This window comes from Hyperolius riggenbachi, chromosome 5 (genome assembly GCF_040937935.1).
Source record: "Hyperolius riggenbachi isolate aHypRig1 chromosome 5, aHypRig1.pri, whole genome shotgun sequence".
Taxonomy (NCBI): domain Eukaryota; kingdom Metazoa; phylum Chordata; class Amphibia; order Anura; family Hyperoliidae; genus Hyperolius; species Hyperolius riggenbachi.
Window position 1 is genome coordinate 3502222 of NC_090650.1, and position 19074 is coordinate 3521295.

The 19074-nt window shown below is 45.5% G+C and overlaps 1 protein-coding gene across 1 annotated transcript in view; it reads left to right on the plus strand.

Moving 5' to 3' along the window:
* LOC137517947 (probable acyl-CoA dehydrogenase 6) overlaps positions 1–19074 on the plus strand; it is a 145839-nt gene that overhangs the window by 11450 nt on the left and 115315 nt on the right. Inside the window, exon 3 of the mRNA XM_068235023.1 lies at positions 5451–5571. Coding sequence (XP_068091124.1) covers positions 5451–5571 — 121 coding nt within the window. The remainder of the gene's footprint in view (positions 1–5450; positions 5572–19074) is intronic.

Below are 19074 nucleotides of genomic sequence, written 5' to 3' on the forward strand. Positions count from 1 at the left end.
TGTCTCCTCATCCCAGATGTCTCCCTTGTTTCTCATAAATTTTGCAGTAATTCCATGTCCCCAATGTCACCTGAATGCGATGGCTTGTCATAGGAGTGACAAGGTGAGATTCCACATGGAGGGGTTCATGTAAAATGCATAGTGTGCCATCTGTGGGGGACCTCTCTCTCTCCCTAGAGCAGCACCTGTCTCCTCTGTCATCTCTGCGTCTGTATCCGGCATTTCTGGGGTCGGGGACACAACGCAGAACGTCTGCGAGGAACGGGTGACAAAATGCAGCTTATTGTCATTGAGAAATCCTCTCTGTTCTCTAGAAAAGCTTAGTGCTGATCCCGGCTTCTGTGTTCAGATAGGCAGGCGTTTCAGCGTACATCCTGAGGGAGTCTCACGCCAGTAAACAGGGGATCAATGCTTTCCATGTGGTCAGCCTGAAATCCAGTTCCTTATATTCCTAACAGCCGGGTGAGTGTCCCCGCCCTTCCTGCATGCTTTCTCATTACTTTCCCGCCTTTCCCCCAGTGCCGGTGTTGTGTCTGATTACGCTGCCTGTTGACTTGCGCTGCCCCGCATGCGCAGTAGGAGGCTGTGCAGCCAAACTTCCTATTTAATTATCCTGCTGGTGGTAAAATAGTAAATATCTCTGCTTTCTCACATCCTACACTCCTCAATTTTTCAGGGTAGGGAGGGAACCCCCCGAACGACCTCTATGCCAAATTGCAGCCCTCAAGCCCCACTGGTCCCCGAGCTAGGTTTCTCTAATCTATCTCCTGAACTAGAGGGGCTCGGGGGCTGCAATTTAGCATAGAGGTCGTTCTGGGGGTTCCCTCCCTACCCTGAAGATTTGGGGAGAGTAGAATGTAAGGAAGCGGAGATATATAGTATTTTACCATCAGCAGCATAATTAACTTCACACTGAGCATGCGTGCTACTCAATGTGGGGGAGCTTCCGGGCAGCGCAATCAGACATTACACCTCCAGCCCTGGAACCAGCATGCGTGCTACTCAGTGGGAGGCAGCTTCCGGGCAGTGCAATCAGACATTACACCTCCAGCCCTGGAACCAGCATGCGTGCTACTCAGTGGGAGGCAGCTTCCGGACAGCGCAATCAGACATTACACCGGACTGGTGTGGCCTTCGTGGTAAATACAAACCTAGGGAGGTTTGGGAGGGAGGGGCATGGAAAGGGCGGGGCCTTGTAGGATTTAGACAAGACAAGACAAGACAAATAACATTTATATTGCGCTTTTCTCCTTGCGGACTCAAAGCGCCAGAGCAGAGCAGCAGCCACTAGGGCGCGCTCTATTGGCAGTAGCAGTGTAAGGGAGACTTGCCAAAGGTCTCCTACTGAATTAGTGCTGGCTTACTGAACAGGCAGAGCCGAGATTCGAACCCTGGTCTCCCGTGTCAGAGGCAGAACCCTTAACCATTACACCATCAGCCAACTGATGGTGTAATGGTTTAGAGACAAGTGGTTGTGGGAGGAGCCTAGCCAGCTGGCCTATCGGCTGCCTTTGATTGTTTTCTCTAGGACAGAGGTGTATGGATGACGTCCAAATATAATGAGCTCTGCTTGGAAAAACAATCTACATACAATCAGAAAACAGCTCCTGAAAATCCATCTAAACTAAGGCCACATACACACATCAGACCATAGTCTTTTGAAACTGAAAGATCACAGACCAACTTTACCCCCTTCCATGTAGTATGAGAGCCATACTCTACACAGTCTATTCTATGGAGCTGCACTCCCCATCAGACAGAGATCTTACCCCCTTCCATGTAGTATGAGAGCCACACCTACACAGTCTATTCTATGGAGCTGCACTCCCCATCAGACAGAGATCTTACCCCCTTCCATGTAGTATGAGAGCCATACCTACACAGTCTATTCTATGGAGCTGCACTCCATATCAGACAGAAATCTTACCCCCTTCCATGTAGTATGAGAGCCACACCTACACAGTCTATTCTATGGAGCTGCACTCCACATGAGACAGAAATCTTACCCCCTTCCATGTAGTATGAGAGCCACACCTACACAGTCTATTCTATGGAGCTGCACTCCCCATCAGACAGAAATCTTACCCCCTTCCATGTAGTATGAGAGCCACACCTACACAGTCTATTCTATGGAGCTGCACTCCCCATCAGACAGAAATCTTACCCCCTTCCATGTAGTATGAGAGCCATACCTACACAGTCTATTCTATGGAGCTGAACTCCCCATCAGACAGAAATCTTACCCCCCTCCATGTAGTATGAGAGCCACACCTACACAGTCTATTCTATGGAGCTGCACTCCCCATCAGACAGAAATCTTACCCCCTTCCATGTAGTATGAGAGCCATACCTACACAGTCTATTCTATGGAGCTGCACTCCCCATCAGACAGAAATCTTACCCCCCTCCATGTAGTATGAGAGCCACACCTACACAGTCTATTCTATGGAGCTGCACTCCTCATCAGACAGAGATCTTACCCCCTTCCATGTACTATGAGAGCCACACCTACACAGTCTATTCTATGGAGCTGCACTCCCCATCAGACAGAAATCTTACCCCCTTCCATGTAGTATGAGAGCCACACCTACACAGTCTATTCTATGGAGCTGCACTCCCCATCAGACAGAGATCTTACCCCCTTCCATGTAGTATGAGAGCCACACCTACACAGTCTATTCTATGGAGCTGCACTCCCCATCAGACAGAGATCTTACCCCCTTCCATGTAGTATGAGAGTCATACCTACACAGTCTATTCTATGGAGCTGCACTCCCCATCAGACAGAAATCTTACCCCTTCCATGTAGTATGAGAGCCACACCTACACAGTCTATTCTATGGAGCTGCACTCCCCATCAGACAGAAATCTTACCCCCTTCCATGTAGTATGAGAGCCACACCTACACAGTCTATTCTATGGAGCTGCACTCCCCATCAGACAGAGATCTTACCCCCTTCATGTAGTATGAGAGCCACACCTACACAGTCTATTCTATGGAGCTGCACTCCCCATCAGACAGAAATCTTACCCCCTCCCATGTAGTATGAGAGCCACACCTACACAGTCTATTCTATGGAGCTGCACTCCCCATCAGACAGAAATCTTACCCCCTTCCATGTAGTATGAGAGCCACACCTACACAGTCTATTCTATGGAGCTGCACTCCCCATCAGACAGAGATCTTACCCCCTTCCATGTAGTATGAGAGTCATACCTACACAGTCTATTCTATGGAGCTGCACTCCCCATCAGACAGAAATCTTACCCCCCTTCCATGTAGTATGAGAGCCATACCTACACAGTCTATTCTATGGAGCTGCACTCCCCATCAGACAGAAATCTTACCCCCCTTCCATGTAGTATGAGAGCCACACCTACACAGTCTATTCTATGGAGCTGCACCCCCCATCAGATAGAAATCTTACCCCCTTCCATGTAGTATGAGAGCCATACTCTACACAGTCTTTTCTATGGAGCTGAACTCCACATCAGAAAAAAATCTTTGCAAGATGCTGCACACAAACATGCTGCACACACTCAAAAGATCTGTAGCTGCAAAAGATCTGTTCCTGCCAAAAATCCATTCCTGCAAATTGCAATGATAGTCTATGAGATCTGCAGATCATCATACACACATGATTTAACTGACATTCATCTGCAGATCAGATCCACCAGGATGGATTTTCAGATCTGCGGATGATTGCTTGATCTGCAGATGAATGTCAGTTAAATCATGTGTGTATGATGATCTGCAGATCTCATAGACTATCATTGCAATTTGCAGGAATGGATTTTTGGCAGGAACAGATCTTTTGCAGATACTGATCTTTTGTGTCTGTACAGCATCTGTGTGTGCAGCATCTTGCAAATATTTTTATCTGATGTGGAGTGCAGCTCCATAGAATAGACTGTAGAGTATGGCTCTCATACTACATGAAGGGTGGTAAGATTGGTCTGTGATCTTACATTTTCCAAAGACTATAGTCTGATGTGTGTATGCACCCTTAATACCATGCTACTTAGGGCCGGATGCAGTTCACCTTTTCTCCTGAGATTTCCCCCACGGTGATATTTTCACAACTTGTCATAAAATGCTATTGAAGCCACCAACAAGCAAGAAAATATTCCAAATAAAATTGATAGCGATTTCCACCAACTTGTGGCTTCATTTTCAATTGTAAAGTGCTGAAAATTTAGTTTAAAGAAAAGATAAAAATGATCTTCCAGGAGATAGCTTAGGAGAAAAATGTATTGCGTATGGCCTTAGTGTATTTTTTATTATCGTTTGGTAAATACTCTTTTTAAAGATTGAAAATATGAAATACAGTATTAGGGATGTCTCACTTTTTGGAACTCCGCCTACTGTTTTCAGTGCTAGCCTTTGACACGGCAATAGGTTCTTACTTTACTCCTGTGTAGTAATTATAATATAATTAGGCGACCTAAGCCTGTTTAAAAACGGGTTCTAGGTCTGTCACCACCACCGCAGCATTACAGCATGCGCACACGCCTGGCCGGCCCGCCCCCTGGCCCCTCCTGTGTCCTATCCCAACGGCTGTCAGTGCACAACATGTGCAGTACCGCAAAAGCACTGACACAGGAACATGAGATGCAAGGACACTTGGATATTATTATATACAGATTATATACAGTGGGTTGCAAAAGTATTTGGCCCCCTTGAAGTTTTCCACATTTTGTCACATTACTGCCACAAACATGCATCAATTTTATTGGAATTCCACATGAAAGACCAATACAAAGTGGTGTACATGTGAGAAGTGGAACGACAATCATACATCATTCCAAACATTTTTTACAAACCAATAACTGCAAAGTGGGGTGTGCGTAATTATTCAGCCCCCTGAGTCAATACTTTGTAGAACCACCTTTTGCTGCAATTACAGCTGCCAGTCTTTTAGGGTATGTCTCTACCAGCTTTGCACATCTAGAGACTGAAATCCTTGCCCATTCTTCTTTGCAAAACAGCTCCAGCTCAGTCAGATTAGATGGACAGCGTTTGTGAACAGCAGTTTTCAGATCTTGCCACAGATTCTCGATTGGATTTAGATCTGGACTTTGATTGGGCCATTCTAACACATGGATATGTTTTGTTTTAAACCATTTGTGGCAGTAATATGATAAAATGTGGAAAACTTCAAGGGGGCCGAATACTTTTGCAAGCCACTGTAGGATAGTGAATACAGGACCAGGAGACAGAACATATAATGATTCATGTTAGAGGTTTTCCTCCACAGCGCTGGGATCTGATATTTTTCTGCTTACAAAACTTTACGTTACAAACCGGAAGGGGAAACCCACAAAACATTCATTTGTAACGTTTCACATAGCTCTGTCTGAAAATACATTTCTTTTTTTTTTTAATGATTAAACAAAACGTATAAACACTTTATTTAGGTTAAGATTTGGTGTCTTTCTCCTCTCCGCAGATAATAGACACGGAAATCAACCCACATGTGGACCAATGGGAGAAGGAGGAGCAGTTCCCGGCTCATCACGTCTTCAAGATCCTCGGAAATGCCGGAATCCTCGGCGCCAGCAAACCCACCGGTAGGTGGAAATCCCGGACGCTCTCCAGTCTGATGTGTGTGAACTGATGCAGAGGACACGGGCGGGGCGATTTCATACCTCATGCTTTACATCTAACTCATGTGGGGCCGGCTTTACTCACCCTGTGCATTATAGTGTCTAATCTCTGTACATCCCCTGAGGAAGCAGGTTGTGGATCACGAAATGCCTCAGGAGGTTTGTGTTTGTAGTATTGTCGTCTCTTTGGCTGGATGGACACTTGTTTATCACCTACATGTTTTTGCATGTTACATTGTCTGTGTTTGTTGTTGGCGTGTGTTTGTGTTTTAGGCTCTTGTGGCCTCCGGTGTACAAGCATGAGTTTGTGCAGCATGCTTATGGTGTAAAGGTTGTTAATATTCTCACTGTGTTTTGAATGCACCATGTCATTTTTTCCTTGTGCACATTTATCGGCTTGAAGACGGACGTTTGCCTGAAGCAGCATTAGGCCAGTGTTTGTCCCCATGATCTAGGACGCGATATCTGCGGATTGTGGACATTGGACTCTGTTCCCTCACGGACTTTGTACACAAGGTGGCCAGCAGGCAGTTGATGGACTTTGGGTGTCTTTGACGCCCATCTACTGCGAGTTGCTGGTCCTTGTTTAACACGCGTTGCACTGCATGAAAACCTTTTGCATTAACCTCCTTAGCAGTAACCCCGTGCTGGACACGGGGTAAGCCGCCGGAGGGTGCCGCTCAGGCCCTGCTGGGCCAATTTACATAATTTAGCTGCGTGTGCATAACGATCGCCGCCGATTCGCCGCTATACGCACTGCCCCCCCCCCAGACCCCTTTCGCTACCTGGCAAATCAGTGCCAGGCAGCGCTGAGGGGTGGATCGGAATGCCCGCTGACGTCACGACGTCGGTGACGTCAACGCGATCGTCACCATGGTGACGGGGAAGCCCATACAGGGAATCCCAGTCAGAACGGGGTTCCCTGCAGGGTAAAAGCGCCGGCGGCGATCGGAGGGGTGGGAGGGATAGCGAAGGGAGGGGGGAAACATGTAGCTAGCACTAGGCTAGCTATATGCTTTAAAAAAAAAAAAAAAGTGCTGCGCTGCCCCCTGGCGGATTTATTGTACCGCCAGGGAGGTTAAAAGAGCTTGCAGTTTTGCATTATACATCTGAGTGTGCTGATTTTTGTGGAATGCAGCGATTGTAACGGGGAAATTCGCTGCGTGCTGCCTGTGCGCTGCAATCTTATCGCAGTGAATAGGGACCATTGAGTCTTAATGAAGATTAGTTGTGATGTATTTTCTGTATCAGTTGTGACTCCTGCTGGAGCTGAGGAGAGTATATCTGTGCCCATCACACAGAGGTGTCTGTACTGAATATAACAAGGCCAGAATGTGTGCAAGCCCTAAGGCACCAACATAGGCAGCGGCGCACCCTGCCGGGGAGGCTTCATGCCTCAGTCTCTCCCTCCCTAGCCTGCACTGGGAATGCAGCAGCTGCAACTGAATTGGCTGTAAAAGTAACACAGGCAGTTTGCGCTTCCATTTCTCATGATTCTCCCCGCAGCCCCCCCCCCCCCCCCCTCCCGTGAGGAATCGGTATTTCTTGTCAGCAGCTGCTGATGTAATGAGGCTCCAGTGACTGATGTAACCTCCTCAGAAAGCCCATTATCCTCACAAATCCCGCCAGTATCCTCCGCACAGCTGCTGCCAGGAGAGAAAACGCTGACAGAGCTGCAGATGGAGGGATTACCTGGGAAAGAGGATTACACCGTATGATGGCAGCACAATGTCCCGGCCGGCAGCCAATCACACCTCCTAGGAGGCCCATATCTGATATAGAGGTGCTGGGGGAGGGGGACACATTACTGGGGCGCACTATGGCAGAGCTGGGTTATCCACAAGGCAATCTAGGCAGTTTCCTAGGGCCTGGAGAGAGTCTAGGGGCCTGGTGGATGCTAGTCTCTATCAAATCTTACCTAAGATCCCATTTCATCTTATTTCATCTTAGTCCCTTTCTGCTGCGCCGGAATGTCCGGGTTCAGTGCCCAGCAGGGACATTGCTGGACTCATTGGGCTCGATTCACAAAGCGGTGATAACCCAGTTAAAGACTTTAGGCGTGATAACCATTTTATCATGCCTAAACTCAGTTTAGGCGTGATAAATTTAGACGTGATAAGTTTAGGCGTGATAAGTTTAGGCGTGATAAGTTTAGGCATGATAAGTTTAGATAAGTGTAGATCGCACGCAAAGTCCCACACGCAAAGCAGCGCCATTAAACTCTATGCAAAGTGCACCAGACTTTGCTAGCGCAAAACTTTTGATCAGCTGTGCACTGCGGTTCTAACGCAGTTGGGGCCTGATTCACAAAGCGGTGCTAACAGTTAGCACCGTGGTGAAAAGCCCTTTATCACGCCTAAACTCTGTTTAGGCATGATAAGTTTAGGTGTGATAAGTTTAGGTGTGATAAGTTTTTAGGTGTGATAAGTTTAAGCACCAACTGGGCTAGCACCGCAGTGCACAGCTGATCAAAAGTTTTGTGCTAGCAAAGTCTGGTGCACTTTGCATAGAGTTTAATGGCGCTGCTTTGCGTGCGGGACTTTGCACACTATCTACACTCATCTAAACTTAGCATGCCTAAACTTATCATGCCTAAACTGAGTTTAGGCATGATAAAAATGGTTATCACGCCTAGGGCTCGATTCACCAAGCGGTGCAAAGTGTTAGCACCGTGGTGAAAAGGCCCTTATCACGCCTAAAGTCACTTTAGGCATGATAAGAAGAAACTCGCGCGAAGTTGCCGCGCGTACGCGCGTACGCGCGTACGCGCATAAGTGCGCGCGCAACACCCGACGCTTCGCGCGAAGCTCCCATTAAGCCCTATGGGACTTTGCGTGCGCACTCACGCGCGAACGCGCTTACGCGCGGTAACTTCGCGCGAAGAGCAGGAAAAATCGGTGATAACTCAGTGGTGAAAAGGTCATCACGCCTAAAGTCTTTTAGGCGTGATAACTGGGTTATCACCGCTTTGTGAATCGAGGCCCTAAAGTCTTTAACTGGGTTATCACCGCTTTGTGAATCGAGCCCTTGGTGCTTAAACTTATCGGGCCTGATTCACAAAGCGGTGCTAACAGTTAGCACGCTGGTGAAAAGCCCTTTATCATGCCTAAACTCAGTTTAGGCATGATAAGTTTAGGTGTGATAAGTTTAGGTGTGATAAGTTTAGGTGTGATAAGTTTAGGCATGATAAGTTTAGGTGTGATAAGTTTAGGTGTGATAAGTTTAGGCATGATAAGTTTAGGCATGATAAGTTTAGGTGTGATAAGTTTAGGCATGATAAGTTTAAGCACCAACTGCGTTAGCACCGCAGTGCACAGCTGATCAAAAGTTTTGCGCTAGCAAAGTCTGGTGCACTTCGCATAGAGTTTAATGGCACTGCTTTGCGTGCAGGACTTTGCACGCTATCTACACTTATCTAAACTTAGCATGCCTAAACTTATCACACCTAAACTTATCACACCTAAACTTATCACGCCTAAACTGGCTTTTCACCAGTGTGGTGAAATGGTTATCACGCCTAAAGGGCTCGATTCACAAAGCGGTGCTAACCCAGTTAGCATGCCTAAAAGACTTTAGGCATGATAACCATTGCACCATGCTGGTGAAAAGCCAGTTTAGGCGTGATAAGTTTAGGTGTGATAAGTTTAGGTGTGATAAGTTTAGGCATGCTAAGTTTAGATAAGTTTAGATCGCTTGCAAAGTCCCGCACGCAAAGCAGCGCCATTAAACTTTATACAAAGTGCACCAGTCTTTGCTAGCGTAAAACTTTTGATCAGCTGTGCACTGCGGTGCTAACGCAGTTGGCGCTTAAACTTAGCATGCCTAAACTTATCACACCTAAACTTATCATGCCTAAACTTATCACACCTAAACTTATCACACCTAAACTTATCATGCCTAAACTGAGTTTAGGCATGATAAAGGGCTTTTCACCAGCGTGCTAACTGTTAGCACCGCTTTGTGAATCAAGCCCAAAGTCTCTAACTGGGTTAGCACCGCTTTGTGAATCGAGCCCCTCATGCCTAAACTTATCACACCTAAACTTATCATGCCTAAACTTATCACACCTAAACTTATCATGCCTAAACTTATCACACCTAAACTTATCACGCCTAAACTTATCACACCTAAACTTATCATGCCTAAACTTATCACACCTAGGGCCTGATTCACAAAGCGGTGCTAACAGTTAGCACCCTGGTGAAAAGCCCTTTATCATGCCTAAACTCAGTTTAGGCATGATAAGTTTAGGTGTGATAAGTTTAGGTGTGATAAGTTTAGGCATGATAAGTTTAGGTGTGATAAGTTTAGGCATGATAAGTTTAAGCGCCAACTGCGTTAGCACCGCAGTGCACAGCTGATCAAAAGTTTTGCGCTAGCAAAGACTGGTGCACTTCGTATAAAGTTTAATGGCGCTGCTTTGCGTGCGGGACTTTGCAAGCGATCTAAACTTATCTAAACTTAGCATGCCTAAACTTATCACACCTAAACTTATCATGCCTAAACTTATCACACCTAAACTGGCTTTTCACCAGCATGGTGCAATGGTTATCATGCCTAAAGTCTTTTAGGCATGCTAACTGGGTTAGCACCGCTTTGTGAATCGAGCCCCTAAACTTATCACACCTAAACTTATCACACCTAAACTTATCACACCTAAACTTATCATGCCTAAACTTATCACGCCTAAACTTATCACACCTAAACTTATCACGCCTAAACTTATCACACCTAAACTTATCACACCTAAACTTATCACACCTAAACTTATCACACCTAAACTTATCACACCTAAACTTATCACGCCTAAACTTATCACACCTAAACTTATCATGCCTAAATTTATCACACCTAAACTTATCATGCCTAAATTTATCACACCTAAACTTATCACACCTAAACTTATCATGCCTAAACTGAGTTTAGGCGTGATAAAGGGCTTTTCACTAGCGTGCTAACTGTTAGCACCGCTGTGTGAATCAGGCCCATTGTCAGATTAAGCCTGGCTACCTACCAGTGACTTGAGACATGGGCAGTACCTGATAAGCACAGAAGCCGGATAGGGTAGTATGTACTGAAAATTGAGCAAAGTCAGGAAATGGTACTCACAGAACTTACTTGCTCAGGAATGCAACCAACCAATCTCTGTGGTTGGTGAAGAGATGGGGCGGTGCCTGCAGCGCAAGGGAGGGTGGACAGTATAATCAGCTGGAGAGAGGCTCCCAGGCAAGGGCCTAACCCAATATCATTGCCCCCCCCCCCCCCTGCAAAACTTCGGATAAGCCCCCCTCCTCTCCATCCCCCTCTAAACAGATATTGCAAAGGCAGGCCAGGCAGGATCTAAAAAAACCAACAAAACATACTTCCAGTATAGGTAGCCAGGAATAGGTGCCTCCAGTATAGGTAGCCAGGTATAGGTGCCCCCAGTATAGGTAGCCAGGAATAGGTGCCTCCAGTATAGGTAGCCAGGTATAGGTGGCCCCAGTATTGGTAGCCAGGTGTAGGTGTCCCCAGTATAGGTAGACAGGTATAGGCGCAGCCAGTATAGGTAGCCAGGTATAGGTGCTCCAGTATAGGTAGCCAGGTATAGGTACTCCCAGTATAGGTAGCCAGGTATAGGTGCTCCAGTATAGGTAGCCAGGTATAGGTACTCCCAGTATAGGTAGCCAGGTGTAGGTGTCCCCAGTATAGGTAGACAGGTATAGGCGCAGCCAGTATAGGTAGCCAGGTATAGGTGCTCCAGTATAGGTAGCCAGGTATAGGTACTCCCAGTATGGGTAACCAGGTATAGGTGCCCCCAGTATAGGTAGACAGGTATAGGTGTCCCCAGTATAGGTAGCCAGGTATAGGTGCTTCCAGTATAGGTAGTCAGGTATAGATGCCCCCCAGTATAGGTTAGCCAGGTATAGGTGACCCCAGTACAGGTAGCCAGGAATAGGTGCCCCCAGTATAGGTTAGCCAGATATAGGTACTCCCAGTATAGGTAGCCAGGTATAGGCGCCCCCAGTATAGGTAGCCAGGTATAGGTGCCCCAGTATAGGTTAGCCAGGTATAGTGCCCCCAGTATAGATAGCCAGCTATTGCTGCCCCCAGTATAGGTTAGCCAGGTATAGGTGACCCCAGTACAGGTAGCCAGGAATAGGTGCAGCCAGTATATGTTAGCCAGGTATAGGTGCCCCAGTATAGGTTAGCCAGGTATAGGTGCCCCCAGTATAGGTTAGCCAGGTATAGGTGCCCCAGTATAGGTTAGCCAGGTATAGGTGCCCCCAGTATAGGTTAGCCAGGTATAGTGCCACCAGTATAGCTAGCCAGGTATAGGTGACCCCAGTATAGATAGCCAGGTATAGGTGCCCCCAGTATAGCTAGCTAGGCATAGGTGCCCCCAGTATAGCTAGCCAGGTATAGTGCCCCCAGTATAGATAGCCAGGTATAGGTGCCCCTAGTATCGGTTAGCCAGGTATAGGTGCCCCTAGTATCGGTTAGCCAGGTATAGTGCCCCCAGTATAGATAGCCAGCTATTGCTGCCCCCAGTATAGATAGCCAGGTATAGGTGCCCCCAGTATAGATAGCCAGCTATTGTTGCCCCCAGTATAGGTTAGCCAGGTATAGTGCCCCCAGTATAGATAGCCAGCTATTGTTGCCCCCAGTATAGGTTAGCCAGGTATAGTGCCCCCAGTATAGATAGCCAGCTATTGCTGCCCCCAGTATAGGTTAGCCAGGTATAGGTGACCCCAGTACAGGTAGCCAGGAATAGGTGCAGCCAGTATAGGTAGCCAGGTATAGGTGCCCCCAGTATAGATTAGCCAGGTATAGGTGCCCCAGTATAGATAGCCAGGTATAGGTACTCCCGGCATAGATAGCCAGGTATAGGTACTCCCAGTATAGATAGCCAGGTATAGGTGCCCCCAGTATAGATAGCCAAGTATAGGTACTCCCAGTATAGATAGCCAGGTATAGGTACTCCCAGTATAGGTTAGCCAGGTATAGGTGCCCCTGTATAGATAGCCAGGTATAGGTGCCCCCAGTATAGATAGCCAGGTATAGGTGCCCCCAGTATAGATAGCCAGGTATAGGTGCCCCCAGTATAGATAGCCAGGTATAGGTGCCCCCAGTATAGGTAGCCAGGTATAGGTGCCCCAGTATAGATTAGCCAGGTATAGGTGCCTCCGGTATAGGTACGCCCAGTATAGGTAACCAGGTATAGCTGCCATCAGTATAGATAACCAGGTATAGGTGGCCCCAGTATAGGTAGCCAGGTATAGGTGCCCCCAGTATAGGTAGCCAGGTATAGGTGCCCCCAGTATAGATATCCTGATTAGTGGAACTAGTGAACGACGCTGGAAAGTAGCTCAGCAGCACACGAGCCTCATAAAGAGCCCGGAACGGGGGAAGTTTTTACTATAACTGCTTCCACTGTCATAAATCTTTCTTTGAAATGTAGGGGGGAGCACGGAGGGTGGGGCCCGTGGACAGTGAGGGAGGAGTCAGGCCCCCCTCCCTACGTCTGAGTCCCATTGTGCCCCCTTCTCCTCCTCCATCACTCGCCCCCTCCCTCACTGCGCCCGGGGCGGAGTCCTGCCTCGCCCTTCCCTAGAAACGGGGCTACAAGGAGGACGTGGAAAGCTCGTACATCATCCAGAATCTTCTCACTACTGAGGGAAGACTTTAAGTTCCCTGTTTTCTGCTCTCCCATCATTTCTGTGCTGAATGTGCTGCGGCTCTCCAAGGCTAGAGAACATCTCTGACAACAGCCTTGTACTGAACGTTCTGTGTGAGCATGACGGCAATCACTATGTGGGGGGAATACAGATCTGCCTTCATGCAAAATGCGTTAGTTTATCTTTAGGTGAGCGAGAAAGATCCCCCATGATGCATCACTGCTGTCCCTGACCATAGACCGCCTGTGCCGAGACTCCCCGACCACGCCTGGACGCTCACACATAGCCAAGATCACAGCCCCTCCCCCACGTGGATCCTGTGTGCCCTCCCCCACTCCCCATAGCAACAGAATAGGCTGTTAGCCTGCTGGCTAGCGACATGTCTGTGCAGCCTCCCCACAGACAGTCACTGCAGCGCTGTGCATATGTCAACATTCACCAGATAAATAGCTAATGCCCAGAAACCTCATTAACTGATGTGCAATGAGGGACTGGCATCCAGCAAGCCTCTAATTCAGCCAGATAGCTTAATGCACACCTGTAGTGAGAGGTATACGGAGGCTGCCATATTGATTTCCTGTTAAACAATACCAGTTGCCTGGCAGCCCTGCTGATCTATTTGGCTGCAGTAGTGTCTGAATCACACACCGGAAACAAGCATGCAGCTAATCCAGTCACATTTCAGTCACCTGATCTGCATGCTAGTTCCGGGGCTGTGGCTAAACGTATTTGAAGCAGAGGATCAGCAGGACAGCCAGGCAATCTGCATGGAAATAAATATGGCAGTCTCCATATTCCCCCTCAGTTCAGGGGTGCTCGAAGAGGAAAAATGTCCTTCTTGACTCCAGGTGGCAGTCATGTCAAATCTCTGGATCAGGTTTGCTGTGAATTGATGAGTTATTACAACCACCCTTGTCCCGCGGTGTCCTTTCTTTCGCTCTGTTAGGACTGATGTACAGATCTATATAAATACGAAGCAGTACATTTGGCTGCATAAAGCAACTGTACTTATTTTATCGTATTTAACAGAAGCCCGCCCATTAAAATGCGGCCAAGCTGATCCTTACCCCACAAAACAAATGTACCTACTAGTATGCCTTGCTGGTGTGTGTGCAGCGGCAGGACCCCGAGCTGTACAGCATAGCCTGTCACTGCCTGAGCAGGAGCTGGAGATCGGAATACCATGTGCTGCTCGCTGCTCCCTGCTCCTAGCCCGGGGTCACTGCCGCTGCACACTGACACCAGCTGAGCGATGGAGTCTGGGGGAGCAGCAGGGGGAAAGTGGGATCTAATCCTACCATAAACATAGTCTAATGTCCTCCCATATTATTATTATGTATTTATATAGCACTGACATCTTCTGCAGCACATTACAGAGTACATAGTCATGTCACTGACTGTCCTCAGAGGAGCTCACACTCTAATCCTACTATAGTCATAGTCTAATGTCCTCCCATATTATTATTATGTATTTATATAGCACTGACATCTTCTGCAGCACATTACAGAGTACATAGCCATGTCACTGACTGTCCTCAGAGGAGCTCACACTCTAATCCTACCATAGTCATAATCTAATGTCCTACCATATTATTGTTATGTATTTATATAGCACTGGCATCTTCTGCAGCACTTTACAGAGTACATAGTCATGTCACTGACTGTCCTCAGAGGAGCTCACAATCTAATCCTACCATAGTCATAGTCTAATGTCCTACCATATTATTATTATGTATTTATATAGCACTGACATCTTCTGCAGCACATTACAGAGTACATAGCCATGTCACTGACTGTCCTCAGAGGAGCTCACAATCTAATCCTACCATAGTCATAGTCTAATGTCCTCCCATATTATTATTATGTATTTATATAGCACTGACATCTTCTGCAGCACATTACAGAGTACATAATCATGTCACTGGCTGTCCTCAGAGGAGCTCACACTCTAATCCTACCATAGTCATAGTCTAATGTCCTACCATATTATTATTATGTATTTATATAGCACTGACATCTTCTGCAGCACATTACAGAGTACATAGCCATGTCACTGACTGTCCTCAGAGGAGCTCACACTCTAACCCTACCGTAGTTATAGAATAATGTCCTACCATATTATTATTATGTATTTATATAGCACTGACATCTTCTGCAGCGCATTACAGAGTACATAGTCATGTCACTGACTGTCCTCAGAGGTGCTCACACTCTAATCCTTCCATAGTCATAGTGTAATGTCCTACCATATTATTATTATGTATTTATATAGCACTGACATCTCCTGCAGCACTTTACAGAGTACATAGTCATGTCACTGACTGTCCTCAGAGGAGCTCACAATCTAATCCTACCGTAGTCATAGCCTAATGTCCTACCATATTATTATTATGTATTTATATAGCACTGACATCTTATGCAGCACATTACAGAGTACATAGTCATGTCACTGACTGTCCTCAGAGGAGCTCACAATCTAACCCTACCGTAGTTATAGAATAATGTCCTACCATAATATTATTATGTATTTATATAGCACTGACATCTTGTGCAGCATATTTCAGAGTACATAGTCTTGTCACTGACTGTCCTCCGAGGAGCTCACACTCTTATCCTACCATAGTCATAGTGTAATGTCCTACCATATTATTATTATGTATTTATATAGCACTGACATCTCCTGCAGCACATTACAAAGTACATAGTCATGTCACTGACTGCCCTCAGAGGAGCTCACACTCTAATCCTACCATAGTCATAGTCTAATGTCCTACCATATTATTATTATTATTATGTATTTATTTAGCACTGACATCTCCTGCAGCACATTACAGAGTACATAGTCATGTCACTGACTGTCCTCAGAGGAGCTCACACTCTAATCCCACCATAGTCATAGTCTAATGTCCTACCATATTATTATTATGTATTTATATAGCACTGACATCTTCTGCAGCACATTACAGAGTACATAGCCATGTCACTGACTGTCCTCAGAGGAGCTCACACTCTAATCCTACCATAGTCATAATCTAATGTCCTACCATATTATTGTTATGTATTTATATAGCACTGACATCTTCTGCAGCACATTACAGAGTACATAGTCATGTCACTGACTGTCCTCAGAGGAGCTCACACTCTAATCCTACCATAGTCATAGTCTAATGTCCTACCATATTATTATTATTATGTATTTATATAGCACTGACATCTTCTGCAGCACATTACAGAGTACATAGTCATGTCACTTACTGTCCTCAGAGGAGCTCACACTCTAATCCTTCCATAGTCATAGTGTAATGTCCTACCATATTATTATTATGTATTTATATAGCACTGACATCTTCTGCAGCACATTACAGAGTACATAGTCATGTCACTGACTGTCCTCAGAGGAGCTCACACTCTAATCCTACCATAGTCATAGTCTAATGTCCTACCATATTATTATTATTATGTATTTATATAGCACTGACATCTTCTGCAGCACATTACCGAGTACATAGTCATGTCACTTACTGTCCTCAGAGGAGCTCACACTCTAATCCTACCATAGTCCTAGTGTAATGTCCTACCATATTATTATTATGTATTTATATAGCACTGACATCTTCTGCAGCACATTACAGAGCACATAGTCATGTCACTGACTGTCCTCAGAGGAGCTCACACTCTAATCCTACCATAGTCATAGTCTAATGTCCTACCATATTATTATTATTATGTATTTATATAGCACTGACATCTCCTGCAGCACATTACAGAGTACACAGTCATGTCACTGACTGTCCTCAGAGGAGCTCACACTCTAATCCTACCATAGTCATAGTGTAATGTCCTACCATATTATTATTATTATGTATTTATATAGCACTGACATCTCCTGCAGCACATTACAGAGTACATAGTCATGTCACTGACTGTCCTCAGAGGAGCTCACACTCTAATCCTACCATAGTCATAGTCTAATGCCCTACCATATTATTATTATGTATTTATATAGCACTGACATCTCCTGCACCACATTACAGAGTACATAGTCACGTGACTGACTGTCCTCAGAGGAGCTCACACTCTAATCCTACTATAGTCATAGTCTAATGTCCTCCCATATTATTATTATTATGTATTTATATAGCACTGACATCTCCTGCACCACATTACAGAGTACATAGTCATGTCACTGACTGTCCTCAGAGGATCTCACAATCTAATCCTACCATAGTCATAGTCTAATGTCCTACCATATTATTATTATGTATTTATATAGCACTGACATCTTCTGCAGCACATTACAGAGTACATAGTCATGTCACTGACTGTCCTCAGAGGAGCTCACACTCTAATCCTACCATAGTCATAGTCTAATGTCCTACCATATTATTATTATGTATTTATATAGCACTGACATCTTCTGCAGCACATTACAGAGTACATAGTCATGTCACTGACTGTCCTCAGAGGAGCTCACACTCTAATCCTACCATAGTCATAGTGTAATGTCCTACCATATTATTATTATGTATTTATATAGCACTGACATCTTCTGCAGCACATTACAGAGTACATAGTCATGTCACTGACTGTCCTCAGAGGAGCTCACAATCTAATCCTACCATAGTCATAGTCTAATGGCCTACCATATTATTATTATGTATTTATATAGCACTGGCATCTTCTGCAGCACATTACAGAGTACATAGTCATGTCACTGACTGTCCTCAGAGGAGCTCACACTCTAATCCTACCATAGTCCTAACGTAATGTCCTACCATATTATTATTATGTATTTATATAGCACTGGCATCTTCTGCAGCACATTACAGAGTACATAGTCATGTCACTGACTGTCCTCAGAGGAGCTCACAATCTAATCCTACCATAGTCATAGTCTAATGTCCTGCCATATTATTATTATGTATTTATATAGCCTTGACATCTTCTGCAGCACATTACAGAGTACATAGTCATGTCACTGACTGTCCTCAGAGGAGCTCACAATCTAATCCTACCATAGTCATAGTCTAATGTCCTGCCATATTATTATTATGTATTTATATAGCACTGACATCTCCTGCAGCACATTACAGAGTACATAGTCATGTCACTGACTGTCCTCAGAGGAGCTCACACTCTAATCCTACCATAGCCATGGTCTAATGTCCTACCATATTATTATTATGTATTTATATAGCCTTGACATCTTCTGCAGCACATTACAGAGTACATAGTCATGTCACTGACTGTCCTCAGAGGAGCTCACAATCTAATCCTACCATAGTCCTAATGTAATGTCCTACCATATTATTATTATGTATTTATATAGCACTGGCATCTTCTGCAGCACATTACAGAGTACATAGTCATGTCACTGACTGTCCTCAGAGGAGCTCACACTCTAATCCTACCATAGTCCTAATGTAATGTCCTACCATATTATTATTATGTATTTATATAGCACTGGCATCTTCTGCAGCACATTACAGAGTACATAGTCATGTCACTGAGTGTCCTCATAGGAGCTCACACTCTAATCCTACCATAGTCATAGTCTAATGTCCCTACCATATTATTATTCTGTATTTATATAGCACTGGCATCTTCTGCAGCACTTTATAGAGTACATAGTCATGTCACTGACTGTCCTCAGAGGAGCTCACTTTCTAATCCTACCATAGTCATAGGCTACTTGCACACCAAGACGTTTCGTTAGGTAAGGTCGCATAACGTGCCCCTAACACAACGCCTGGTGCTCTTCGATGTGGATGTCGGAGTGAACCGCGCTGTGCAGCTCACTCTGGCGTCC